This window comes from Lepidochelys olivacea (assembly GCF_965140295.1).
Source record: "Lepidochelys olivacea isolate rLepOli2 genome assembly, chromosome: 3".
Taxonomy (NCBI): Eukaryota; Metazoa; Chordata; order Testudines; family Cheloniidae; genus Lepidochelys; species Lepidochelys olivacea.
This window is the reverse complement of record NC_140413.1, coordinates 111,951,761-111,978,714: the sequence shown is the minus strand read 5'-3', so window position 1 is coordinate 111,978,714 and position 26,954 is coordinate 111,951,761. Positions and strand designations below refer to the sequence as shown.

At 43.2% G+C, this 26,954-nt stretch overlaps 1 protein-coding gene across 1 annotated transcript in view; it reads right to left on the bottom strand.

The window, feature by feature from the left end:
• Window positions 1–18,386, bottom strand: part of ADGB (androglobin) — a 222,396-nt gene extending 204,010 nt beyond the window's left edge. Inside the window, exon 1 of the mRNA XM_084623349.1 lies at window positions 18,236–18,386. Within this exon, the coding sequence (XP_084479475.1) occupies window positions 18,236–18,312 (77 nt within the window). The 5' untranslated portion in view covers window positions 18,313–18,386. The remainder of the gene's footprint in view (window positions 1–18,235) is intronic.
• Window positions 18,387–26,954: the final 8,568 nt, after the last annotated feature.

The following is a 26,954-nucleotide window of genomic DNA, read 5'->3' as shown; positions in this document are numbered from 1 at the left end:
AGGATCCCCTGGGGGAATAACATGAGGGGGAAAGGAGTCCAGGAGAGCTGGCTGTATTTCAAGGAATCCCTATTGAGGTTACAGGGACAAACCATCCCGATGTGTCGAAAGAATAGTAAATATGGCAGGAGACCAGCTTGGCTTAACGGTGAAATCCTAGCGGATCTTAAACATAAAAAAGAAGCTTACAAGAAGTGGAAGATTGGACAGATGACCAGGGAAGAGTATAAAAATATTGCTCGGGCATGTAGGAATGAAATCAGGAGGTCCAAATCACACCTGGAGCTGCAGCTAGCAAGAGATGTTAAGAGTAACAAGAAGGGTTTCTTCAGGTATGTTGGCAACAAGAAGAAAGCCAAGGAAAGTGTGGGCCCCTTACTGAATGAGGGAGGCAACCTAGTGACAGAGGATGTGGAAAAAGCTAATATACTCAATGCTTTCTTTGCCTCTGTCTTCACGAACAACATCAGCTCCCAGACTGCTGCGCTGGGCAACACAGCATGGGGAGTAGGTGGCCAGCCCTCTGTGGAGAAAGAGGTGGTTAGGGACTATTTAGAAAAGCTGGACATGCACAAGTCCATGGGGCCAGATGCATTGCATCCGAGAGTGCTAAAGGAATTGGCGGCTGTGATTGCAGAGCCATTGGCCACTATCTTTGAAAACTCGTGGCGAACGGGGGAAGTCCCGGATGACTGGAAAAAGTAATGTAGTGCCCATCTTTAAAAAAGGAGAGGAGGAGGATCCTGGGAACTACAGGCCAGTCAGCCTCACCTCAGTCCCTGGAAAAATCATGGAGCAGGTCCTCAAGGAATCAATCCTGAAACACTTACACGAGAGGAAAGTGATCAGGAACAGTCAGCACGGATTCACCAAGGGAAGGTCATGCCTGACTAATCTAATCGCCTTCTATGATGAGATTACTGGTTCTGTGGATGAAGGGAAAGCAGTGGATGTATTGTTTCTTGACTTTAGCAAAGCTTTCAACACGGTCTCCCACAGTATTCTTGACAGCAAGTTAAAGAAGTATGGGCTGGATGAATGCACTATAACGTGGGTGGAAAGTTGGCTAGATTGTCGGGCTCAACGGGTAGTGATCAATGGCTCCATGTCTAGTTGGCAGCCGGTATCAAGTGGAGTGCCCCAAGGGTCGATCCTGGGGCCGGTTTTGTTCAATATCTTCATAAATGATCTGGAGGATGGTGTGGATTGCACTCTCAGCAAATGTGCGGATGATATTAAACTAGGAGGAGTGGTAGATACAGTGGCAGGTAGGGATAGGATACAGAGGGACCTAGACAAATTGGAGGATTGGGCCAAAAGAAATCTGATGAGGTTCAACAAGGATAAGTGCAGGGTCCTGTACTTAGGACAGAAGAATCCAATGCACCGCTACAGACTAGGGACCAAATGGCTAGGCAGCATTTCTGCGGAAAAGGACCTAGGGGTGACAGTGGACGAGAAGCTGGATATGAGTCAACAGTGTGCCCTTGTTGCCAAGAAGACCAATGGCATTTTGGGATGTATAAGTAGGGGCATAGCCAGCAGATCGAGGGACGTGATTATTCCCCTATATTCGACATTGGTGAGGCCTCATCTGGAGTACTGTGTCCAGTTTTGGGCCCACACTACAAGAAGGATGTGGAGAAATTGGAGAGAGTCCAGCGAAGGGCAACAAAAATGATTAGGGGTCTGGAACACATGAGTTATGAGGAGAGGCTGAGGGAACTGGGATTGTTTAGTCTGCAGAAGAGAAGAATGAGGGGGGATTTGATAGCTGCTTTCAACTACCTGAAAGGGGGTTCCAAAGAGGATGGATCTAGACTGTTCTCAGTGGTAGCAGATGACAGAACGAGGAGTAATGGTCTCAAGTTGCAGTGGGGGAGGTTTAGGTTGGATTTTAGGAAAAACTTTTTCACTAGCAGGGTGGTGAAACACTGGAATGCGTTACCTAGGGAGGCGGTAGAATCTCCTTCCTTAGAAGTTTTTAAGGTCAGGCTTGACAAAGCCCTGGCTGGGATGATTTAATTGGGAATCGGTCTTGCTTTGAGCAGGGGGTTGGACTAGATGACCTCCTGAGGTCCCTTCCAACCCTGATATTCTATGAATCTATGATTCTATGAACACTGTACAGCGCCAGTATAGACAGTGCACCAGCGCTGGTAGCTATGCCCCTCGTGGACGTGGGTTTTTTAGAGCTCTCCCAGCACTCTGCCAAGACTACACAAGCTATGTTAAAGCACTGCCATGGCAGCGCTTTAACGTTGCCATGGCAGCACTTTAACGTTGCCAGTGTAGACTAGCCCTAAGACTGTAACTCATTTGTGTGTATATGTTTACCTGATTTAACCTTGTAAATAACTCATTTCCTTTTACTTAGTTAATAAATCTTTAGTTAACTATAAGCGCTGTCTTTGGTGTAAGATCTAAACTGCAACTGATCTGGGGTAAGCGACTAGTCTTTTGGGGATGGGGGGTAACCTTAATATTGTTGTGATTTTTGGTGCAAGGGACCATCGGTCACAAAGACAAGCTTGCCTCGGTAGCAAGATAGATCGGAGTACCCATGGCGACTGTCTGTGACTCTGTGGTTAGAGTGGTAGAGTGCCTGAGGAGTTTACACTTGATTGTGAGTTCTATACTTAGATTTCATCAATGAGTTTGGGGTTTGTGTCCTTACCAGTCTATGCTACTCATGCACTTGAGCCATGCAGACACCTTGACAGAGATAATGTAAAATCAAGGGGAATGGGAAGGAAAGAACCTTAAGTGGTCAACTTCGACAAAGATCAGAGGGGTAGCCGTGTTAGTCTGGATCTGTAAAAGCGGCAGAGTCCCAACTTCGAAAAAGAATGTGTAGTTCACAAACTGGTGGCCCTTTTCAGATGGTCCTGTTGCTCCACCTCTTCTGTACCTCCTTCCCTCACGCATAGCAACATACAGCTCCATTCTTTTAACAAGTGGCAGATCATAATTGGCTAACCAACACCAATTAAGTGTTTGGCAACCTTAACTAAAAGCATCACTATATACTTCTCCAATAATGTCTGCTGTACAGGCAACATCTATAGCCTTATATGGGCTCAGATATGTTGTGTTGAATCAGACTGTAAAAGCTGAGTGAAAGATTTAAAAAAATCCAACCTCTCAGGCAAACCAGCCTGAAAATTTAGGGTGATCAAATTATATTTTATGGCTGCCTGTATGCATTACCTTTATAGAACCTAAAATAGCCTGGTCATGTATGGATTATGAATATAAAAGATAGCAGCAGTGTTTGTAGAATTAATTCACAATTTTCAGGGCTTCTTTCTCAAAATAACTTTAAAGTTTATTAATCATTGTTCATTTTTAAACTATTAGTATTTCTATGATAAGTCACATAATTTCAGGTATGTATTAGATAGCAACAAATACCACTTAACAGTAGGAAAACAATGTAAAACAAAATTTTACTGCAGCAACAGACGCTCATTAGAAAAGTGAGATAATCAGAAATAACCTGCCTTGCAATTACTGCAGACTACTAAACTTACAGGATGATATTTTCTCACTCATCTTGTGATCCTCCATATCCTTCTCTGTCATAGGGACAGCAGTGCGACTATGCCATCTGAAAAAAGAAAAGGAGAACTTGTGGCACCTTAGAGACTAACAAATTTATTTGAGCATAAGCTTTCGTGAGCTACAGCTCACTCATGAAAGCGTATGCTCAAATAAATTTGTTAGTCTCTAAGGTGCCACAAGTACTCCTTTTCTTTCTGCGAATACAGACTAACATGGCTGCTACTCTGAAATATGCCATCTGAGTTTTGTAGACTAGAGTTACACATCACTTGCATATTGACTGAAACATGGCCAAAATTGTCTTGCAAACATATTGAACAAAAGGGGTAACAGAATGAAGCTGTGTGAAAGCCCACTTGATAAACAGATGTCCAACACTGGCCTCCAAGATCTGAGAGGAAAGAGCAGATCAACCCTAACCAGGGTTCAACAGAGAGCTCAACAATACCCAGTGGTCAAAGACAGCAGACAGATCTAAAACAATCACCATGGACATTTGACCTCTGTTTGTCACTAGGAGGAAATCATCATAAACAAAATAGTGCTATCTTCATGCCACACAGACTGTATGCCAGATTGAAAAGAGTCAAGAAAGTCTGAGAACTCTATCTGGTAAAATTACTTTGCTACAACATTCAGTAAGTTTACTCAAAAAGAAAAAGTTAATAATACTGTGATAGCTGACAAAATTTTAAATGTTGTGGGCTTAATGACTACTTCTTTGTGAATAGCTGGCATGGCACAGGGAGGCATTAATAAATTCATCCAAAAGCAGACCACTCATAATCCACGCCTAGCCCTGTTGGATTTTACTGGGCATGAGAGGCATAAGTCCAACTTGCAACAAGCAAGTCTTAGCTTCCAGTGAAGAAATGGCATTTGTCTCTTCTTGACATATTTCTGCAAATAAGGACAATCTTTTCTATAATATCAATAAAAAACTCTGCATCAGAAATAGACTATTTCCACCATCCAGAATGTTTCCACTGGTCAAGATTTCACTGATAGGGTGGAAGAAAAAGTGTTTTTTATTTCTATGACAGACATAGCACAGATTTTCAAAAACCACATATTTGGCAAATCAGAGTTAGTAACCCTAACCTCCTCCCTGTGGGCCTGATCTAAAGTCTATTGAAGTCACTGGAAAGATTCTGACTTCAGTAGGCTGTAGTTCAGAACCTGAATATGTAACCTGTTGCAGATTCTCCTGCACACTAAAATGAATAAAACCTGTGTGCTACAGCAGGGCTGATACACTGAGATGTTGGATTCAAAGCACCCGTTGAAAGGACTAAGAACATTGGAACATTTTGGATATTTAGGGGAGGAATAAAAGGCCCAATTACGTAGTGTGTCAAGTGCTATCAACACCCACTCCAATGGGAGTTAAGGCCAATCAGCATCTCACAGAAGGCACTCATCACCTCAGAAGTGAAGTACTGGTCCCACTGAAATCAATGGTAAAAGTCCCATTGACTTCAGTGGGACCAAGATTTCTCTCCAGGTCTTTCATGATTGAAGCCCCAAGGTGTGCTCAACACAATGACGATCCTGTTGAGAGAGTCCACTAGATCTGGTAATCGGCCTAGAAAGAATGCCATTATTATGATTTACTTATATTGCTTATGAAAAATGGCATTAACTTATACATGATTTCATAGTCCAAAATTCAGTTTTCCATTTTAGTTTTCTAATTCAGTCTTTATCAATTCTGGCAAAGAACAAAGAATTACTCAATCTAAAATAGAATACTGAAAGGAAAATCTGAAAGCATTTGATTTAGTAGCTATTTTGCAACACAGTATTCAACAATAAATATTATATTAATAAAGTATCTATTTTCTAAACAAATAAAAATTCTCCTAAAAAGTACACTGAAGTAGCTATTTTTAAAACTAGTAAGATAATATATTCTGTATTCTGTTAAAACTTTCAAAATCATTATAAAGTCCTGCTTCTAGCATTTCTGTTGCAGAAACCAAATACATTCTGCTGTGATTATACATGCATAACTCATTAACAGTAATCAGCATCACATGTGCAGAGGCAGAAATACAGGCCACGAAAGGAGTAGCAAGAAACTGCACCCTCGTTTTCTCATGAGGAAAACAAGTTTCCTTGTAAAATGTTTGCTTCAAGATAAAAATATCACTTCTTAATAGATTAGAACAAGCTGTCACCTCTTTCTCTTGATTTAAATGCACTATTTCTGGTTCAGCAGAACTTCCTCACAGCTTAGACCAGAAGGCTTAACTGATGGTTTGTTGAACTAGAAGAGATATATGTTGTACTAATCTGATGCTTTTTCAACTTATGCTCTATAAACAGGCTTCATACATCCAAAAGATCTTAATCATATTAAGAAGCTGACAAAAAGGTAATCAGGGATAGGGTAGTGTGCAAAACAATACAAGAATTACTACAACTTCAGGTTGTTTGTCAAATGGATTTTTAGTGTTGCCAGCTTTTGTGGCCATCACTGTACACCAGGGGCGGGCAAACGTTTTGGCCTGAGGGCCACATCGGGTTTCCAAAATTGTATGGAGGGCCGGTTAGAGGAGGCTGTCTCCCCAAACACCCAGGAATGGCCCAGCCCCCATCTCCTATCCGACCCCTCTGCTTCTTGCCCCCTGACAGCTCCTCCGGGACTCCTGCCCCATCCAACCCCCTTGTTCCCTGCCCTCTGACCGCCCTGACCTTATCCAGTGATGAGCCGCCAAAATCTTAACAACGGGTTCCCTCCTCACCCCACAAGGGGGTCGTTGCTCAACCCCGCCCCCCCAGGACTCCTGCCCCATCCAACCCCCCCACGTTCCTTGACGCCCCCCCCCTCCAGGACCCCTGCCCCATCCACCCCCTCCCCTGACCCCTGGGCCAGACGATCTCGTGGGCCACCGTAGTGGGTGCCTACCCCACCCCTAAGAGCCAGAGGAACCTGCCGGGGGGCGAGGTGGGGAGTTCCAAAGGTGCTTACCTGGGGCAGCTCCCAGGAAGCATCTGGCAAGGTCCCTTTGGCTCCTAGGGGCAGGGGAGCATAGATGGGAAGGAGCACGGGGAGCGGCCGCTCCCCCAATGATCACATCAAAAGTGGTGCCCTAGGCGCCAACTCCCTGGGTGCTCCGGGGCTGGAGCACCCATGGGGAAAATTTCGTGGGTGCAGAGCACCCACTGGCAGCTCCCCACCCTGCGCCCGGCCCCAGCTCACCTTACCTCCGCTCCTCCTCCTCCCTTGAATGCACCGCCCAGCCCTGCTTCTTCACCTCTCGGCTTCCCGCGAATCAGCTGTTCAGTGGGAAGCCGGGAAGGGCTGAGAAGCAGGCGGCAGCTTCCCGCTCAGGCCGAGGGTGGCGGAGGTGAACTGGGGCGGGGAGCAATTCCCCTGCGTGCCCCCCCCCCCAATTGGGTTACCTGCTGCGGTGCGGGTGGCCCTCCTTGTGCCCCCCACCCCAGCTCACCTCCACCTCCCTGGGCCTGAGCGGGAAGCCACAGCCTGCTTCTCAGCCTGCCCCGGCTTCCCGCGCGAACAGCTGATTCACGGGAAGCCTGGGGTAGGGGGCAGAGAAGCAGAGCGGGGCGGCGCGTTCAGGGGAGGAGGCGGAGGTGGAGCAGAGGTGAGCTGGGGCTGGGACTGGGACCAGGGCCAGGAGGGGAGCTGCTGATGGGTGCTCTGCACCCACCAAATTTTCCCCTCAGGTGCTCCATGGCTGGAGTACCCATGGAGTCGGCGCCTAAGGCACCACTTTTGTCCGGTTAAATTTAGAAGCCCTTTTAGAACCGGTTGTCCCGCGCAGAACAACCGGTTCTAAAAGGGCTTCTAAATTTAACAACTGGTTCTAGCGAACTGTTGGGAACCGGCTCCAGCTCACCACTGCCCTTATCCACACCCCCTGACCACCACCCTGAACTCCCCTGCCCTCTATCCAACCCCCCCTGCTCCCTGCCCCCCTTACCACGCAGCATAGAGCACTGGTGGCTGGCAGCACTCCAGCTGCGCCGCCCAGAGCACCGGTCAGGCCGCGGCTCTGCAACTGCGGGGGGCAGCAGGGGGCAGCAGGGGAGGGGCCGGGGCTAGCCTCCCAGACCAGGAGCTCAGGGGCCAGGCAGGAGGTCCCTTGAGCCGGATGTGGCCCGCGGGCCGTAGTTTGCCCACCTCTGCTGTATACTGTCAGTAACAAAGAAAGAGAGCTTGATCCTGTTCTATGCTACAATTTGTGCTGTGAATCAAGTAAAAAAAAATCAGTCTGCTAGTGCATGCCAGAGCAGCAGCTAATTTAAGAAGATACAATATGTGCACATAAATCACATCATTTAGGCTTTTATCTCTGACCCCTGAGACAATGGGCCTGATTCTCACTTATATTAAGCCCACTCTACATCATGCTGGCAGAAGAGGCTGAAAGTGTGAACAAATGTCTTTCTAAAAGATATGCTATAGCTCAAACTAAGGTTCTGGCTTGATGCAGAAATTTCTGGGTGAAGTTCTATGGCGTGTGTTATGAAGGAGGTCAGTTTAGATTATCATAGTAATAGGTTTGGGCATTTGACCAGTCCAAAAATAATTGGTCAACTGACCAGTCAAATATTGTCAAATAATGTCAAAAATGGTCATATTTTAAAGCACTAACTTAGCAGAACAGTAATAAAAAAAGAGTAAGACGTTATGGTCTTCAGTAGGCTTAGACTTAGATAATACATATGCCTAGTTACAAAAAAATAAGTAATTTAACTGAGTGATTTTTAACTCAGAAAAATGCAAAACACAATGAAATGAAGTTTTAAAAACTGAAATAATTGTTACTATCCATTTTAGCAATGTTAGGTTAAAAGTGAACATTCTTCAAGACTGAAGTGTTACGAAAGAAAAAAATGAAATTAAACAGAAATAAAACAAACATGTAGCATCTATAAAGAGAAAAAGTCATTTTTAAATGCACTTAAGCTAGGTAGGCAACAGGCCAACTCCTTCAGGAGCTTAATGGCTGTGCATCTTTTCTCTTTGTGTAGGGGGAGTTCATTTCTGAGTTATTTTCTGTATATTTGTCTAGTCAATTTAGATTATAAACTCTTTGAGGCAGGGACTGCGTCTTTTAACTTGTTTAATGTGCTTTGTAAACTGCCACATACATAGATAGTCTGGTGTACAATAAAGACATACATACATATGTTTGTTCTAGAAGATTCCAACCAATAAAGATGCTCAACTTTGAATTAGTTCACCTTTTTCACAACAGATGGCATTAGCATGTGGTACAGTTAGTGATCAAGACATTAAGTAGACTTGCTAATAGATGGCACCATGATGTAACCAAAAAGGCAGGCTGCTCTCTACATCAGGGCATTCTTGCTGAAATATTTTACTGTTGTTAAATAATAGACAGTCAATTGAGAATTGACCGGTCAATTTACTGGTTTGCCAAGCCTACATATCAGTGCCTTCTGGCCTTAAAGTCTATAAATCTATTAATAAAATGAACATGCATTTTAAGACATCTTTACACTATCAAAGTGGTATTTGGTGGATGTAAATGAGAATCAGGTCCTGTGGATCTGCTTCTTATCTCAACAACACTGGATTTACATTGGCTTAATCTTTCCATTATAGCAGTTACACTTAGTTTATACTAGGATGAGAGCTGAGGCATGTCCTATGCCTTCCATTTCCAATTTTAGATCATAGAATCATAGAATATCAGGGTTGGAAGGGACCCCAGAAGGTCATCTAGTCCAACCCCCTGCTCGAAGCAGGACCAATTCCCAGTTAAATCATCCCAGCCAGGGCTTTGTCAAGCCTGACCTTAAAAACCTCTAAGGAAGGAGATTCTACCACCTCCCTAGGTAACGCATTCCAGTGTTTCACCACCCTCTTAGTGAAAAAGTTTTTCCTAATATCCAATCTAAACCTCCCCCACTGCAACTTGAGACCATTACTCCTCGTTCTGTCATCTGCTACCATTGAGAACAGTCTAGAGCCATCCTCTTTGGAACCCTCTTTCAGGTAGTTGAAAGCAGCTATCAAATCCCCCCTCATTCTTCTCTTCTGCAGGCTAAACAATCCCAGCTCCCTCAGCCTCTCCTCATAAGTCATGTGTTCCAGACCCCTAATCATTTTTGTTGCCCTTCGCTGGACTCTCTCCAATTTATCCACAATCTCAATATAATTAATGTAAATATTTTCTCTCACTCTTTATACATTTTCTCAGCAAAAATCTGTAACTAATTACATATTTGCTATTCTCTATCCTACCTAAAGTGGTCTCATCTGATAATGCTTGATGTGAGATATCAAAGGAAAAATGCTATTCTGGCTAAACTACAGCGATAATTCTGTTCACTTGAATTATTTTTCTTAATTGTGTGATAGCAGCTCTTGTGAATTAGTGATTTTATTATGTAAGTTAAATATTTTCAGTTTCCAAAGAAAAGGCGTCGTTTTCTTCAGAGGACCAAGGAGTAACCAAGAAGCATATTGTAAGGCTACCTCTTCAGAGACACTGACTTGAAATGCTGCCTTAGTGGATTTCACCTGAGGTAAATCTGCAGATGATAGCCCACCCCTAAAGAACTTGTACATGGGAAATCACGGTAATATCTCTTTCCCTTACTGAGGCAACTAAGACTGCTCTAGAAAATAAAAAGTTATTGTCACAGGTTGGATGTTGAAAAATTATATTTGATATACTAATTATATGTATCAAAAAACATGGAATTACTGAACATATAATTGGGTGATAATAGCCAACATGGATTTGTCAACAAATCATGCCAAACCAATTTCTTTTTTGACAGGGTTACTGGCCTAGTGAATGGGGGAAAGCTGTAGACAGGATATATTTTGATTTTATTTAAGCTTGTGACACAGTTTCACGTGATATTCTCATAAGCAAACTAGGGAAACGTGATCTAGATGAAATTACTATAAAGAGGGTGCCCAACTGGTTCAAAGATCATATTAAAAGAATAGCTATCAATTGTTCTCTGTCATATTAGGAGGACATACCTAGTGCGGTCCTGCAGGAGTCCAGTACTATTCAATATTTTTATTAATGACTCAGATAATGGAGTGGAGAATATACTTATAACGTTTGTGGATGACCAAGCTGGGAACGGTTGCCAGCAATTTGGAGGACAAGATTAAAATTCCAAATGACCTTGCTGAATTGGAGAAGTGGTACAAGATGAAATTCAACAAAGACAAGTGCAAAGTACTACACTGAAGAACAACTGGCTGGGTGGTCGTACACGTGAAAATGAGTTGGGGATTACAGTGAATCACAAATGAGAGTCAACAATGTAATACAGTTCCAAAAAAGAATAATATTCTTGGATGTACTAACAGAAATGTTGTATGTAAGACATGAGATGTAACTGTCCTGCTCTACTTGGCACTGGTGAGGCCTCAGCTGAAGTTTTGTGTCCACATCTGGGTGCCACACTTTAAGGAAAATGTGGACAAATTGTAGAGAACCCAAAGGAGAGTTACAAAAATGATAAAAGGTTTAGAAAACCTGACCTTATGAGGAAAGGTTAAATCTGGCTGTTTAGTCTTGAGAAAAGATGACAGAGGGGGGATCTGATACCATTCTTCAAATATATTAAGGGCTGTTACAAAGAGGATGGTGATCAATTGTTCTCCTTGTCCAATGAAGGCTGGACAAGAAGTAATGGGCTTAATCTGCAGCAAGGGAGTGTGCCGCTGCACTCCATAATGTTTTATGGAAATATGCTTATGAGTGTGAACATAATGTAACTGTATAAACTTTATACAGAGTAAAACAGATTTATTTGGGGTTTGGATCCCGTTGGGAATTGGGTATCCGGGTTCTGGAGACGGGTGACCTGCTGAGCAGTTTTTGGTTAAAGTCTGCAGTTCTGGGGGCGTGGACGAGACATGGGTCTGTGTTGCAGCAGGCTAGCGTGTCTCGCTCAACAAGGCAGGGTTCTGGAGTCCCAGGCTGGCAGGAAAAATGGGCTCAGAGGTAATCTCAGCACATCAGGTGACAGTCCCAAGGGGTTCTCTGTGACCGAACCCGTCACAGGGAGGTTTAGGTTACATACCAGGAAAATCTTTCTAACTATAAGGATAGTTAAGCTCTGGAATAGTCTTCCAAGGGAGGTTGTGGAAGCCCTGTAATTTGGGATTTTTAAGAACAGGTTAGACAAATATCTGACAGCAACGGTTTATGTATACTTGGTCCTGCGGCAGCGTAGGGTGCTGGTCTAGATGACCTCTCGAGGTCCCTTCCACCCCTACATTTCTATGATTCTGTGATGTGAGAACTGTAAGTCTATGGCTAAAATAAAATCTATTGATCATCTAACATAACATTAAGTACGGGAACTCAGAGAAACAAAGGACAGGAGAGTGACACAGGTGGCAAAGGATCCCTCATTCTTTGCAAACTCTCACCTCAGACCTGATAAACTCACTGCACAAAACACATCCTATAGGATATTTTATCCGCAGAGTAACACATAAGGTATCTACAGAAAGCTTGTAACTTGTCAAGATTCATAATCACTGCAAGATGCATGTATGGGTAATATTTAAGGAATAAGGTATTTATATTGAAAGTATGATTTATGGATTTACAGTAGAAATTAGCTGCCAGGAAGTAATGTGTCTCAGGGATGACCCATTCTAGCAAGAAGGAGCTGTTATCCTTCCCTAGTCAGCTGGTGAGGTAACGCAAGGTTCTATTTCTACTCTTTCCACATCCCAGAACAGTCAACGAAAAACCATCAAAGACAATTACAAATTATCAAAACCATTTGGAGGTAAAAGGGAATATTATAACAGGCAAGAGATCACCCTGGCTATGAATAAGGCAAAAAGACTGTTTCAATATAACAGAATGTCTGGATCCTGGTTCTTGTGAAACCAGCCAGTGCTGCAACAGACTCAACCTTCGAGGGGTGGGGGGAGGGGGGGAAGCCTACTTTATTACATAAGACAGGCAACGGTATTGGTAAGTGTAAACCCAGATTCAAGTTTTAAAAATTTTGTTTTTTTCTGTAACCGCTTGTTTCCACCATTTTCTCTCACTTCTAGTTAAATCTTTACTCTTTTCTTAAAGAAATCTACTTTTATTTTATAAATGCTCACAAGTGCTATGTGGTTTACAGGAATGGTCATGTCACAGGGTGCTTCTTCAACTCCCCAGCGAGCAGCAGTTTTGCCTGGCCTATTTTTGTGATCTCTCAGTCAAACACACACACATTATGTTTCTTTTCCACTATGTACATCTTTAATCCTCTATTTCCAAACAGCACAGGACATAGCACAGATATACAGCAGGAGGAACCTTTCACATAGCTTCTCTCTTCCATCCAGCTCACCCTCTAAGCTCTCCCGTGCTTTCCGTTCCTCCCAATTATATATCCTCCAAGTTACTGAGCCATTTGTCTCACTAGCACAGCAATTACCACCCAGTGTCAGTAATCCCCACCAGTAACAGGTTGATTGGTTCCAATTAAGCCCCAAGTCTTCTCTGTGCTACAGCAACCTCAGTGACCAGGGTGCTACAACTAGCACTCTGTCATGGGTGCTTTAAGGTAAAACTAGTCAATTGGGATTCCCTGCACTCAAAAGTGCAGTGTATCTAGAATTTCTGTGAGCAGACAGTATCAGGGGCTCGATGTCACAGGAGAATGATTCAAAGGTACTTGGCTATTGGGGTGCATCTATTACTACTAATCTGCAAGGCAAAGTTAGGGCTGGCATCGCCCACAGCAGAGTACTTGAGTAGCTAAAAGGCTGGAGCACCCAGGTGGTGTTAGGGAGCTGATACCCTACTACCATAAGAAGGACTCCTTCTCGCTGGAAGCAGGAGTTAATAAGGTGACTCCCAGTCCTGAGTACCCCAAGAATCATCACACGGAGATAGGTTAAAGATACCAATTTAAGATGGGACAAAGAGTTATCTAAATATTAGTTGGCCAGCTCCAACAGATAAAAAAACATTGTGTGGTAAATGCCAGTAATTGCATATGCAATAGAATCAAAGAAGAATTTCAAGAGCACCTTCCAATAGTGCACGAATTGATGTGACTAACATCTAATACACACAGTTTGTTCTTTTTCTCATCCTCTCTCCAGGGGCAAAATTGGGCATGCAGTGTAATTTGGGGGTGGGGGGGCAGGATTAAATGTACACACGATGTGTTTATATTAGAGAAGGCAAGGTCAAAGTGTGTCTTGCCCTTAGAGTGGACAGTGGTAAGGTGCATAATTATCCTTCTTTCCTCCATTATGCCCAAGGAGTGGATTTGTAAACCGCACTGTAGCATTCTGTATCACTGGAAGCGATCATCAGCTCTTAGGAAACTCCATGTCCAGGTATACTGAATCGCTGTAGTCCCGACAGAAGATGCTGATATGTATAACTGAGGCCAGATCATCATCCACCAGGATGGGAGAGAGTCTCTTAACCAACTGTAGATCATATAAAGCATTACTTGTGGATGCTACTATATATGAGAGCTTAGCATTAGTGAAGAATGCAGGAGTACTCCTTGTGAGTGTGTGTCTTCAAACAAATGAGATTGCAACATGGATGCAAACTCTTCTAAGTGCTTTCCTCTGACTACCAGCATCACTTCTGTCTTGCTTGGGTTCAGCTTCAACCAACTGTTCTTCATCCATGAGTTGATTTCATCCAAGCAATGGGCCATCTTAGTGCTAGTGGTATGACTATATGTGATATAGAATAAGTAGAGCTTTGTCTCATCTGCATATTGCTGGCACTTGAGTCTATGTTGTCTCACTATTTCAGCTAGTGTCTGCATGTAAATGTTGAACAGGACCAGAGAGAGAATGGTTCTTGTGGGACTCCAAATGTGAGAGTTCTAGTGGTGGAGGTACTGTGACCTCCACCACTAGATCCATTACTGCCAACTGGTCGGGGCGTGGGGGGGCACAGCACATGAGATGCATAAGGTTTTATAAGGATTCCCTGGGTTGGATATACATAATAGTTCACCGAAGGTGCCATGAGACCCAGTAGTAGCCCACAGGCTGACATAATCACTGGAAAATTTATGTATGAATAATATTTATGTAATTATGTACCTATACTGAACATTATGTTCTTAAGGTCTTGGAGTTAAGGCAGGTCACCAGGAGGTGACATACCTTAGAAATATTCCCTTCAGACAGGAGGGAACAGATGTGAAATAAGAGATTGTGAAATCTACAAGATGAAACAGAGCAGGGAGTGTCCTGCTTATGAATAAAGATAAAAGATTGTTCTGGTATATGTTGGAGAGTAAGGAAACACACTGAATCCTTCACCTGGAACAAGCTGACAGCATATTTGTCTCATGAAAGGAGAATTACAGCCAGGCCTGGCCGTAAAGCACTGAAAGGATTTTGCGTGAGCAATATTCTGCAAGAACATAACTGCCATAATGGTCCATCTTGCCCAGTATCATGTCTCTGACAGTAGCCAGTACCAGAGCTTCAGGGACAAAGTACAGAACAAGGCAATTTGGAGTGATCTGCCCTCTCTTCCATTCCCTGCTTCTGGTAGTCAGAGGTTTAGAGTTGCCCCAAGTATGCCCCTGACCATATTAGCTCATAGCCATTAAAGGACATATCTGCAGTATGCAGCACCCTTTGGTTTCAAGTAGTAATAACAACCCAAATACATGTTTCCGCCTTCAGCACCCCCACTATAAAAATTGTTCCAGCACCACTGTGCAAGTGTCCAGTGGGACAGGTGCTGGACACTCCATGGAGACCCACACAGGGTACAGAGACAATGAGGCCTGCGAGGCCTAGAGGGCAGTGCTTGTGTTGCCTGGGCCTGGTGGAACTGGGGAGCTGAACCATAGCAGGCACAGACAAGATTTCCTCACACTAAGTACAGGTGGCAGCTATGTGACTCACAGCCTGTGTACCCCCAGGAAGTGTCACAGGTAGTTTTCCATTACTACATATTGGGTGCATCCCTCTAGGAAGGTCTTCAGCCCATTTTTCAGTGCTCTCTCATATCAGAGTCAGCCATCATCCATACACAGCAAGAGTTTATCCATCAGTTCCTCTAAAGCTGTTTTTGTCCCATTCCCTAGTCTGAATCCTGATAGCGCCAGGACTAAAGACTAGGCATTCTATACTTAGATAATCAAAAAACAATCTACTGGAATTTATTTATCTTTGCAGAAATAAACACTTTCACACAGCAAGATTATTCCCTATAGTATGTGTGCTGCTGCTTTAGTCCGGCCTAGTCTAGTTTTAAGTGTCTCAAGAGATGAGGCTTAGTGTTTCTATTCAGTGCATAAATATTTCGAATGTTGTTTATACTTAACTACCGAAGTGCCTTATAACATGCAGCAAACATCTAGTCATTATGCATTGTCTTCCCCTTGTGTAAAAATAATACACATAAGTTTTCAATGCCAGATGGCTCTTGAAACTGATCTCCTTTATAACATCCCCCACTATGGATGGCATCCACAGTCAAATTCTTAAATCAGTCCACAGCATTGGGGTCCTTTTAGGTCCAAAAACTATGGCAGCAAACCCCATTTCTGTTTGCAACTGGCCACAAGACTGTGTTCTGTACTATTAGAAAAAGAACTGGCCATAACAATCCACACATTTGGAACATATTGACACTCATATCTAGGAATCAAGCCACAAATCTTAAAAAATCTCCAATTGAAGCAGCCTGTCAATGTAGCAACACAGGGCACCATGAACATAACATTCCAGTGCTCTGCCTTCTGGTTTGAATACCCATTCAAAGTAAATGTCTTGATATTCAAAGCTCCCCATGGGGCTGATCATAGCTAATGGAGAGATCCTGCTGTCTTCCTCTGTAATCATGACCTCCCTTAACAGCTACAACCCACTGGAACAATTAAACTGTCAACCAGTGTAGGATGCTCCTAATGGAAGAAGCAGAACTTTCATAGGAGCTGGACCTAAACTATGGAACTCAATCCTGCAAGAGAAAAGAACGGGCTTTGGAATAAACCACTTTCTGAACTAAATTCAATATTCATTTAGTCAGTTAACACAAAAGCAAACAAAGATCCCTACAAACAAATCAACCCATTTCTCTGAAGGGGCCCATGGTGGCGGCGGGTCTCTTACTCTTTGGCGGGGGCGCTGATGATGGGGGAAAAAAAAGAGAGGTTTTTATTTATATTTTTAAATATTTGAGAGGTACCCAGATACTATGGTGATGGGAGCCATATGTATCTAGGTAGAAGTTTCCAGATGACATCATTATCGTTAGGACAAAATATTTGAACCAGGCTGTTTTGAAAAACAGATATTTTGTTTGAAAAAAATATATATTTCAATTTGTTTCCGTTTTGGACAGTCTACAATAGAAACTTTAAATGAAAAATATTCCTTGCTAGTTGTGCAAAATTTGTTTTCACTGGGTTTTGGTTTTCAATTTTTTTACCACCAATTTTAGTTGGTCAGCTTAGTGCCAGAGTGACGTATTTTCATTTTCAAAATGTGTCGACTTTGAAAACTAACAGAAATTCCAAGGAAAACTCAGAAAAAATGACAAAAAAACCCCGAATAAATGCAGAAAATAAACTGAACAAAAATGTTGTTTACATTTCTGAGCTTTCTTTTTTCAAACCAGTTCTAACAGCTACAAAGAGAACACCATTCACAAATGATGCCCTAGTGCCAAGTACCCTGCAGCCACAAAGGTCCACAGGAACAGCCAAAGGCCACGCGGAGAGGGGAGGAGCGTGTGAGAGAGAAGGAACCTTCTGATTCCTGAGTCCCACACGGACACCAGCTCCCCGTATTGCCGCGGTCACGGGGCGAGGGAAGTGCAGAGAAGCTAGAACTAGGCTGGTGACACTCAGGCATTAGGACAGGGAGCCTCGTGCAACTTTGAGCCAAGCGCAATACAAACCCCACTCCTGGAAACTTGGACGATTTCTGTACAAAGTAATTAAGCCTCGGAGGGAAGGGGATGGGGGGTGAAGCAGCAAATGGAGTGGAGAGGAGAGAGAGTGTGGTGGGGGGATGAGAAAACCTGGATTTGTGCTGGAAATGGCCCAACTTGATTATCATGCACATTGTAAGGAGAGTGATCACTTTAGATAAGCTATTACCAGTAGGAGAGTGGGGTGGGGGGAGGTATTTTTTCATGCTTTGTGTGTATAAAAAGATCTTCTACACTTTCCACAGTATGCATCCGGTGAAGTGAGCTGTAGCTCACGAAAGCTCATGCTCAAATAAATTGGTTAGTCTCTAAGGTGCCACAAGTCCGCCTTTTCTTTTTGCGAATACAGACTAACAGGGCTGCGACTCTGAAACCAGAGAGAGAGAGAGAGAGAGATCTCCCGGGTAGGGGGGAGGCACGTCCACTGGCTCGGTGCAGACACTGTTTGTGCCTTCGGCGGGTGGGGGGAGACAAAACAAGTTCCCCAACCAGAGCCAGCTGGAGCTGGTCCATTTCCTAATGTTGCCAAGCGAGTGACCCACCCCCACCGCAAGGACCCGGCTAGGGCACCCCGCGCCACTGGGTGCTGGGGGACGGGCTGCTGCGCCCCTGGCTCTAGGGAGGAGGCTGGCTCGGGGGGGGGGGGGCGCTGGCTGGGGCATCCCCGAAGGGCAGGGGGTGCCCGCCGGCGAGGGCTGCATGCGGGCGGCCTCTGGGCGAGGAGGCGGCGGCGGCGGCGGGTCTCTTACTCTTTGGCGGGGGCGCTGATGTGCGCAGAGTTGTTGCGAGTGAGCAGCTCCTTCTTCTTGCTTTGCTTGGAGGCCATGATGGCGCCGCCGCCCCCGGCCCGCTGCTGCCGCCCGGCAGCGCTTCAGCCGCGGGGGGCCGCGTCCGCTCCGCGTTGCTAAGAGACGCGGAGCCGCGACGCAGCGGAGCGAGAGCGGGGCTGGGCGCCCGGGCACGCCGGGGGGGGGGGCGGTGTGAGGGGAAGTAGAAGAGACAGAGAGTAAATCACTAGTGGAGGGGGGTAAAATCGGGGGGACACTGAGGGGTAAAATCCAGGGGGCGGGAGGAGGGGACTGAGGGCCTTCGTGGGGGTGGGGGGTTCATGAAGGAGCCACAGCGGGGTTTCCTCTTCGTCTTGGAGGAAAGGTGTGTGATTGTCACAAAGGCAAGGAGTAAGGAGAGAGGGAGGGCAGGCAGGGGAGAGACACCATGTAGTTTGTTAGGTGGGAACATCGCTGCTCAGCTTGAAACATAATTAGGGAGGAGGAGATGTAAGCCAAAAGAGGGGCACAGGGAGGTAGGGTGAAAGCAAGAGTAATTTAAGATCTAGGAGTAATCTAAGATGGGGGCTCAACTAGACATCTCAGGGCCCGGCAGCTGCAAAGGTGGCATAAAGCTCCCTCACCCTGCACTCAGCACAGCTGAGCAAGACCAAAACTCTGCCTCATGTGTTTAGGCATAAGCCATCATTCTGTGCTGTTGGGAACAATAATGATCTCCCATCACTCTCTGAGAGGATTCAGAGTAGCAGCCGTGTTAGTCTGTATCCGCAAAAAGAACAGGAGGACTTGTGGCACCTTAGAGACTAACCAATTTATTTGAGCATAAGCTTTCGTGAGCTACAGCTCACTTCATCGGATGCTTATGCTCAAATAAATTGGTTAGTCTCTAAGGTGCCACAAGTCCTCCTTCTCTGAGAGGAATTGCACATGATGCTTACCAAATCCAAATCAGTTCAGTCAGAGAAGTTGAACACAGATGCTAGCTAGAGAGTTGATCTGCAAGTGTCTTTCCCACCCCTAAAGGGTTAAACACTTTCAGCTGTGGTTTTGGTGTTTATAATACTATTCTGCCAGTGTAATTATTTTCAGAGAAGCAAAGAAAGAGTTGTCTGCCTTCTATGGAACCAACAAAAAACTGCAGAGGGAGCTGCTAACTCAAAGCACAGGAGTCCTATGGCAAGCATCCCTCATCTTTATTAGAAAGTTAGGTCATGTTGAATACGACCTTGACAAGTCATTTTAACTAGCATGATGCTGAACATGACTTAACTTCTCTTGTCTATGGTGACTATGTTTAACATTGTGTCAAAACTTAACACTTTGCTAAGATCAGTCAAAACAGTTAGAGCCCAATTCTTCAAGAGAAACAATATGGATCCCTTGGAAGGATTTGGCCCAAACTGTTTTTGCTAATCTCAACTGAATACTCTCTGCTGAGGGAGCTAGCCACATATACATGTGAAATCAGTAAATCTCATCTTTTTGGAAGATTGGTGATTCAAAAAAAGTTTGCTTACTTTTAATAAGTGTCTCTTTTAAAAATTATGTAACTTCATAATGGAGAGACAAGGTGGGTGAGATAATATCTTTTATTGGACCAACTTTTATTGTCTCTCTCACCAACAGAAATTGATCCAATAAAAGATATCACTTCACCCACCTTGTCTCTCTAATATCCTGGGACCGCATAGCTATGCCTACACTGCATATAACTTCATAATAGCTTTCAAGAAAATTAGGTTTTCTTCGTGAGAAAAGGCATGTCAAATTTCATTTAAAATAAAAGGAATATATTTTAGAGTCTATTGTTAGCACTTTACCCTTCCCATCAGCATTCATTTGTTTGTAACCCTTCTGTCAGGTGGAGTTGGGAGCAACAAGGGCCGGGTTCAGCATCTAGGTGTTTCCATTTGACAATACAAAACAGAACTGGCTCAAATCCCAAAATTACACACCACCCCGGCTGCCTCTAAGAGGCAATACTTCCCCTCTCACAAGCACTGAGTCTGTGTATGAAAAAGAAAACTTTTTTAGAAAGGGGAAGGGAACCAGGCATTAAATTGGAAAAACACCACAAGCATGATTTGAAAACATATGACCATGAGCAAAACACCCACCCCAGAGGTAGTGGGTAGTGTCCTTTTGATCAGTCTCTCATCTCGTGGTGTGAAAGTCTGAGAAACAAATGTCCCTTTAACATATGACTCCCCTCTCCCTCCACCGCACCCCATTCACTGTTGTTGTCCTTGGGCAGCAATGACCCAGAGTTCAGAGGTGCACTTGCATGAGTTCAACTTCCACCCTGGGGGCGGGGAGGAATCCAGCAATGTTTCAGCTGCTGCTGCCCTGCTTTTCACTTTGTCTCATTGCCTTTGTAGCTGTTAGAACTTGTAGCTGTTAGATCTGCCAGAAGGTCCAGCATCGCTCACTCCTCCACTGGCTGCTCCACCAGCAGCTTTGCTGTCGCTCATTCTGCCATCGGCTGCTCCGCCATCATTCACTCTGCCACTGCCCTCTCTACTGCAGCTTTGGGGATGTCTTGAGGTCTTACCACTTAACACAGGTCTCAGTGATTTCAGCTGTTAGGTGGGGAGCCTCACTCTTTCACCAAAGAAACTGTCCCACAGCAAGTCTAATGATTAGAGCTCATTATTGGTTATTTCAGCTCTAGTGATCTATAACAAAAGACTCTCAATTTAGTCTTAATCAGCTCTCTTGTTACACAGTAGAGAGAGAGAAAAAGGAAGAGAAGAATCAAATAATATCTATGACCCTTAGATAGAACCACAGCCACAAAAGAAAGATAGCTATCTCCACTAGCCTTTGGCACCCCTACCCCCTGTTTAATGAGCACAGTTCAGTTGAGGGTGAACCCCATAATCAGGGCGTGCCAAGCAAAGTTCTTCCCTTGATTCACACAAGGATAACACTTTATTATCCCTGAACCCAATCATAAAGTGACTTGCAATCCAACACCAGCCAAAAAATGATCATTTGGGTAAAGCAGCTCCATCATGCTCTGCACCAAGGCACAGTGGGTATGTCTATGCAAACCAGATCAGTTCCTGAAGTCTTCTCCCCCCAGCTCATCACTAGATATCAGAGGAGAGCTCATTCAAACCCTGCTTACACATTATTAGAAATAATAGTGTTATGGGTATGAGTTGAGCTTTGTAAAACACATATGTTTGGCCAAATCCTGCTTGCCTTCATTCCGTTCCTCACAGCTGCCAGAGTTAGTTTAGTCAAGCCAGTGATTCAGTGCAACCAGAATTTTTATAGGTGACCTACAAAGGGAAAAAATTGGATTTCCACTCCTTACTTTTTTATGATGAATAGTGAAATACCTGTTAGGGGTTCTCTTACATTATTTAATTGCTTTCTTCCTGTCCCTCCCCTCCCCCCCAATAGAAATTCAAGTCTCATACAATCTATTTTCCCCCAAAAAGACTTCTTGTAGATTTATGACATCCAAGATAATTAGCAAAAGAAATCTGATTGCCCTAGGAATTTATGTTGACTGCCAAGCTCCTCCCATGTAAGACCTCAATCCAGCAAAGGCATACATGCTTAGTTTTGCACATTGTCAGTAGTCCCATTGACATGAAAAAATATGCCTTTGTGGAATTGGGACCTAAGTGCTTTTCTTAGAGCTAATCATTTGATTGGGAAGGAAAAGCTCCTATTATACATGTGAGTCATTCAACCAGATGTGTAGTGCATGGGGGAGAGGGGTGGAAGGAGTTATGCAATTCAAGAACTGCATAGTCTACAGATTCTTTGGACAGGGCCCATGGTCGCTTTCATCCTTGCAGTGTTTGAAACCATGGGAAGTATAGCCCTTATGGCATCATTCACAGTCCTGAAATCTATGGAAGCAGATCTAAGAAATCCTCCAGAAGGCTAGGGTTGCGAAAGTATGGTTAGAGATTGATATGAGGGAATGGATATGTATGCTATTCTGTGGAAGGGAGCAAGTGTGATGTGTGTGGAAGTTGTGGATGGATGTAGTGGATATGGGGAGAAGCATGATGTGACGTGTGATGTACACGTCATGTGGGTGAGTAGGCATAGATGTGGTGAATTTGATGTGAGAGTCTTGTAAAAGATCAAGTGGGGATGTACACACCATACACAAGTGTTTAGCCACACAACCTACATACATGCCACACATCATGTTGAGCAAGGGATAGGGTAGCAGGGTGTGGGGTGGGGGGCTGATGGGGGGGGTGAGTGAGAGAGAGCAAAACTGAAGTTCCTAAGATTCTAGTATGTGTTAGAAGGGTATAGGTGTGCTCACTCTCTCTGGACAATTAAAAGTTACAGGCAGCAAAATGTCTAGTGATCTTTAGGGAATAAACCTGTAAAGACAGGTACTGACCTGTCTTTTCTATTATTCATTTACATTGTCTGCTTCTTGGTTTGCTACATTACCTGATATTTGTCTTTAACTATGGTCTTTTGATTTTACCAACAGAGAAGAGGATAAAATCCTAAAACTTGGAGAGCAGTATGTTTAAAAAACACTGCTACACAATGAACAAAATTGTCCATTCACAGGTATCTGATATCACATCCCTTAATTACAAGTTTTGCCCATTAGAGACTAGAAATAAAATATGCAATATGAAACTGTGGAATACAAGTTTCCCCAGCACTTCTAATCCAGCATTACATTTTACCTTTTTTGGTTTTATTTATAATGTTTTTCTAGTAGTAATTTATATTGTGCTAATCACTAGTTTCCTGATGCAGTTAATATTTTTGTTTTTGTTTTAAAAGACAACCATTAGGGAGCAAAGACATTGGTTAACAAAAACAAAGTGTCCGGCTCAAGACAAAATGCTACTTATTTGCAGTGATGGATGTTTTACAATTTTTAAATAGTGGATTTAGTATTTGTGAAAGGTCTTGAACTGATAGCACTTGAAACTAAAGCTCTTTATGTAATAGTATTTACTGGAGTCAGTACATGAGACATCCCCCAGGGTACAATCTGGACTGTTGAATCACTGTGTTCCTTTAATTCTCTAGCCCAGGGTGCCTTTTACACTGCTTTGCTAGTGACAAACAGCCTCTCCAGACTCTGCTTATACACAGCCCTTAGCATGTTATACCAATAAAATAAAAACCAGCAGGATCTTATTAAAGGGGAAAAGGCACAATACCACATTTATTGTGGATACAGAAAGAATCATAGTAAGCAGTTAGTTATAGCTATAACAGTCCATTCAATCTCATATTTATTCACACATTCATTCATACAAACACACACACACAGGTTCTGCAAGGTTGTTATCATAGTTACCAGCCTTCGAGTTGCTCATGCCAAGCCACTGGCCAGGTGGCCTGGACATGAGGAGGGAGCAGGGCCTTGTCAGATGCTCACCTGATGCTCCTGGAAGTTAGTTTGCAGAATCAGACCCCAAAGTTCTCACTTTCTAGATTCTATTTGTATAGGAATTTCTTCCTATGCCAGTCTATGGGAATTGCTTCATCATGCTGTTGCTGAATCAATCAGCAGATAGCACATTCCTGATGGTTCCGTGTTGCTAGATGTTATCTTGTTCTTTGGTTCTCCCATTCTTGAGGCTGTTGGGTGGATTCCAGTCTGCCCTCCGGGGGTCCTCTGGTTATTTCCACTTGACGCCTTCTTCAGCCAATGGACACTGGATTCTTAGGCTGGCACCTTCCTGATCATTCAGTTATTATCCACACCAAGCATCCATCCACATACATCCTCTATCTCTATTTTAATCACAATTGTTAATACAACAAAAGGGCGGGGAGTCTCTGGGTGCTGTTTCTGTTGTTACAGAGTATTGCTTTGAGTCTCTCTCTGTGCGAATTGCTTTGAGAACAGACTCTGTCTTAGAATGTACTAACGCAATTAGCAGCTTGCAAGTTTCACACATAGAGGGAGAGAAACAGTACCAAAAACCAAGAGACCTCTTAATTAGTAATACCCTGGAATTTAAACTATGGGGAATCAAACTCATTTGTGATTTTAATACAGAACTTCTTTAATATGATCCAAAAGCATATAAAGTCACTCCTAGCAAAGTTACATGAATGCCCTCCCAGCCACTCATGAACTACATACAGGGTAACACCCACAAATTTCCCAGCCCCAGCCTTGCACCCCAGGAATGTGCATCTTGCACTGCTCAAGACACCTCTCCCCGAACAGTGTAAGCTCATTAAAAGTCCATAATTCCATCAAAGGGAATGATTACCACCAGCCTTTGTTAACCTCAGTAGAGACTCCCCAAACACTTCAATCAAAACACACTAGTTTATATAAAAAAATAAACAAATGTATTAATAGAGAACAGTAGATTTTAAGTGATTATAAGTGGTAAAGGCATAAAAATCAGACTTGGTTATAAAAGAAAGATAAACATTTCCTAAATTTTACCAAGCTAAATAAGATTTGAAAGCAAAAGGATTTCTTTCACCCAAAACTTTCAGTAGTCCATACTAACTGGAAAATTTTTTCAGTTAGAACCACTCCCTACAATTCAATAATGGTTCTTTGTCTTTCAAACAATCTTGCTGCCATGAGTAAAGGTGGGGGAGGAGAGGTAATGTGTAGGTCACTGTCTCTTATTTTATACCCTCCTCTCTTTGAAGAACCCCCACACACACGCTGGGGTCCAGACAAAGGTGCCCCCTGTGGACATGACATTTGAAGCATCTTTCAAGTGAACTGTACATTTCTTGTTCATGTCTTCTGCGTACGTGAAGTCTGAGACATTTTTGGGGATGACATACAAATCTTTTGTCCCCCCGATGGTGAATGGTTGCTTCAGTAGCTAATAGCTTTCTAACATCTATGGTCAGTCCTTTGTGGACACTGACAAGCTAGTCTGTGGGTTTTTTCCAGAACTACAATATATTTCAGTAACAATTGAACATAAGAATCTTATAACTCCATGCAGTGTTGCTACACATATTTCAACAGAACAATAATGTTCAGTAGATTATGCGTTTTCAAATGGTACCCCACAAGGAATACCTTGTACAAAATATAACCATATAAAAGTGGTGAACATGGGGTACAGGGTGTCATATAGGATACAGGGTGTCACATTACATACAGACCCTTTCCCTATGACAGGGGTATAATCTTTTGTATTCTTAACCCATGTCATTTAACAGAGACCAGGAAATAAAGAACTCTTTCTTCTGCCATCACACAATTCCTGCGCTCTAGAACAGAAGTAGAAGTGAATGTATTTCAAGCTTCTTCATACTGCACTGCCCATGTACCTGAACCCTGACCTGGACAATAACAAAGCAATAGTTCAGATTAGTTACTTGTTTGATCCTTGTTCTCTCCATTACGATGACCAGTTAAAATGACATTGTCTATTCAAATCTGTGTCAGAATTTTCATTATAAATTTTTTTTTACAAAATTTAAGACAAAAATAAAGGTTTCTGTGGAAGTTCAATAGTTTCCATTGGATTTTTTTTTTATTTTTCAACTAGTAAACATTCACTGCATAGTCTATAACTCATACACTACATCACTGATACTGTGACAGCGCAATTTACTATAAACAAAAGTGAAATTGACTTCAGGGCTCGAAAGAAAAAATAGCTCAACAAGATGTATAAATAATGACCAAATATATTTAAAATCCAATATAAATCACTTTTAATCTAAGATACTATTAGTAACATCAAAAAAGAAATGTGTTTACAACATAGGATTTTTCAGTTGACTGTGTCTCTTTAAATAAGAGTTACCTATATGTATCAGAAATGTTTCAGAGTAGAAGCCATGTTAGTCTGTATCCGCAAAAAGAACAGGAGTACTTGTGGCACCTTAGAGACTAACAAATTTATTAGAGCATAAGCTTTTGTGGGCTACAGCCCACTTCATCGGATGCATTGAATGGAACATATAGTAAGAAGATATATATATCCATACAGAGAAGGTGGAAGTTGCCATACAAACTGTAAGAGGCTAATTAATGAAGATGAGCTATTATCAGCAGGAGAAAAAAACTTTTGTAGTGATAATCAAGATGGCCCATTTAGATAGTTGACAAGAAGGTGTGAGGATACTTAACTTAGGGAAATAGATTCAATATGTGTAATGACCCAGCCACTCCCAGTCTCTGTTCAAACCCAGGTTAATGCTATCTAGTTTGCATATTAATTCAAGCTCAGCAGTTTCTTGTTGGAGTCTGTTTTTGAAGCTTTTCTGTTGCAAAATTGCCACCCTTAAATCTTTTACTGAGTGGCCAGAGAGGTTGGAGTGTTCTCCTACCAGTTTTTGAATGTTATGATTCCTGATGTCAGATTTGTGTCCACTTATTCTTTTGCGTAGAGACTGTCTGGTTTGGCCAACGTACATGGCAGAGGGGCATTGATGGCACATATCACATTGGTAGATGTGCAGGTGAACGAGCCCCTGATGGCGTGGCTAATGTGATTAGGTCCTATGATGGTGTCACTTGAATAAATATGTGGACAGAATTGGTATCGGGCTTTGTTGCAAGTATAGGTTCCTGGGTTAGTGTTTTTGTTGTGTGGTGTGTGGTTGCTGGAGAGTATTTGCTTCTGGTTGGGGGGCTATCTGTAAGCAAGGACTGGTCTGTCTCCCAAGATCTGTGAGAGTGAGGGATTATTTTTCAGGATAGGTTGTAAATCTTTGATGATGCGCTGGA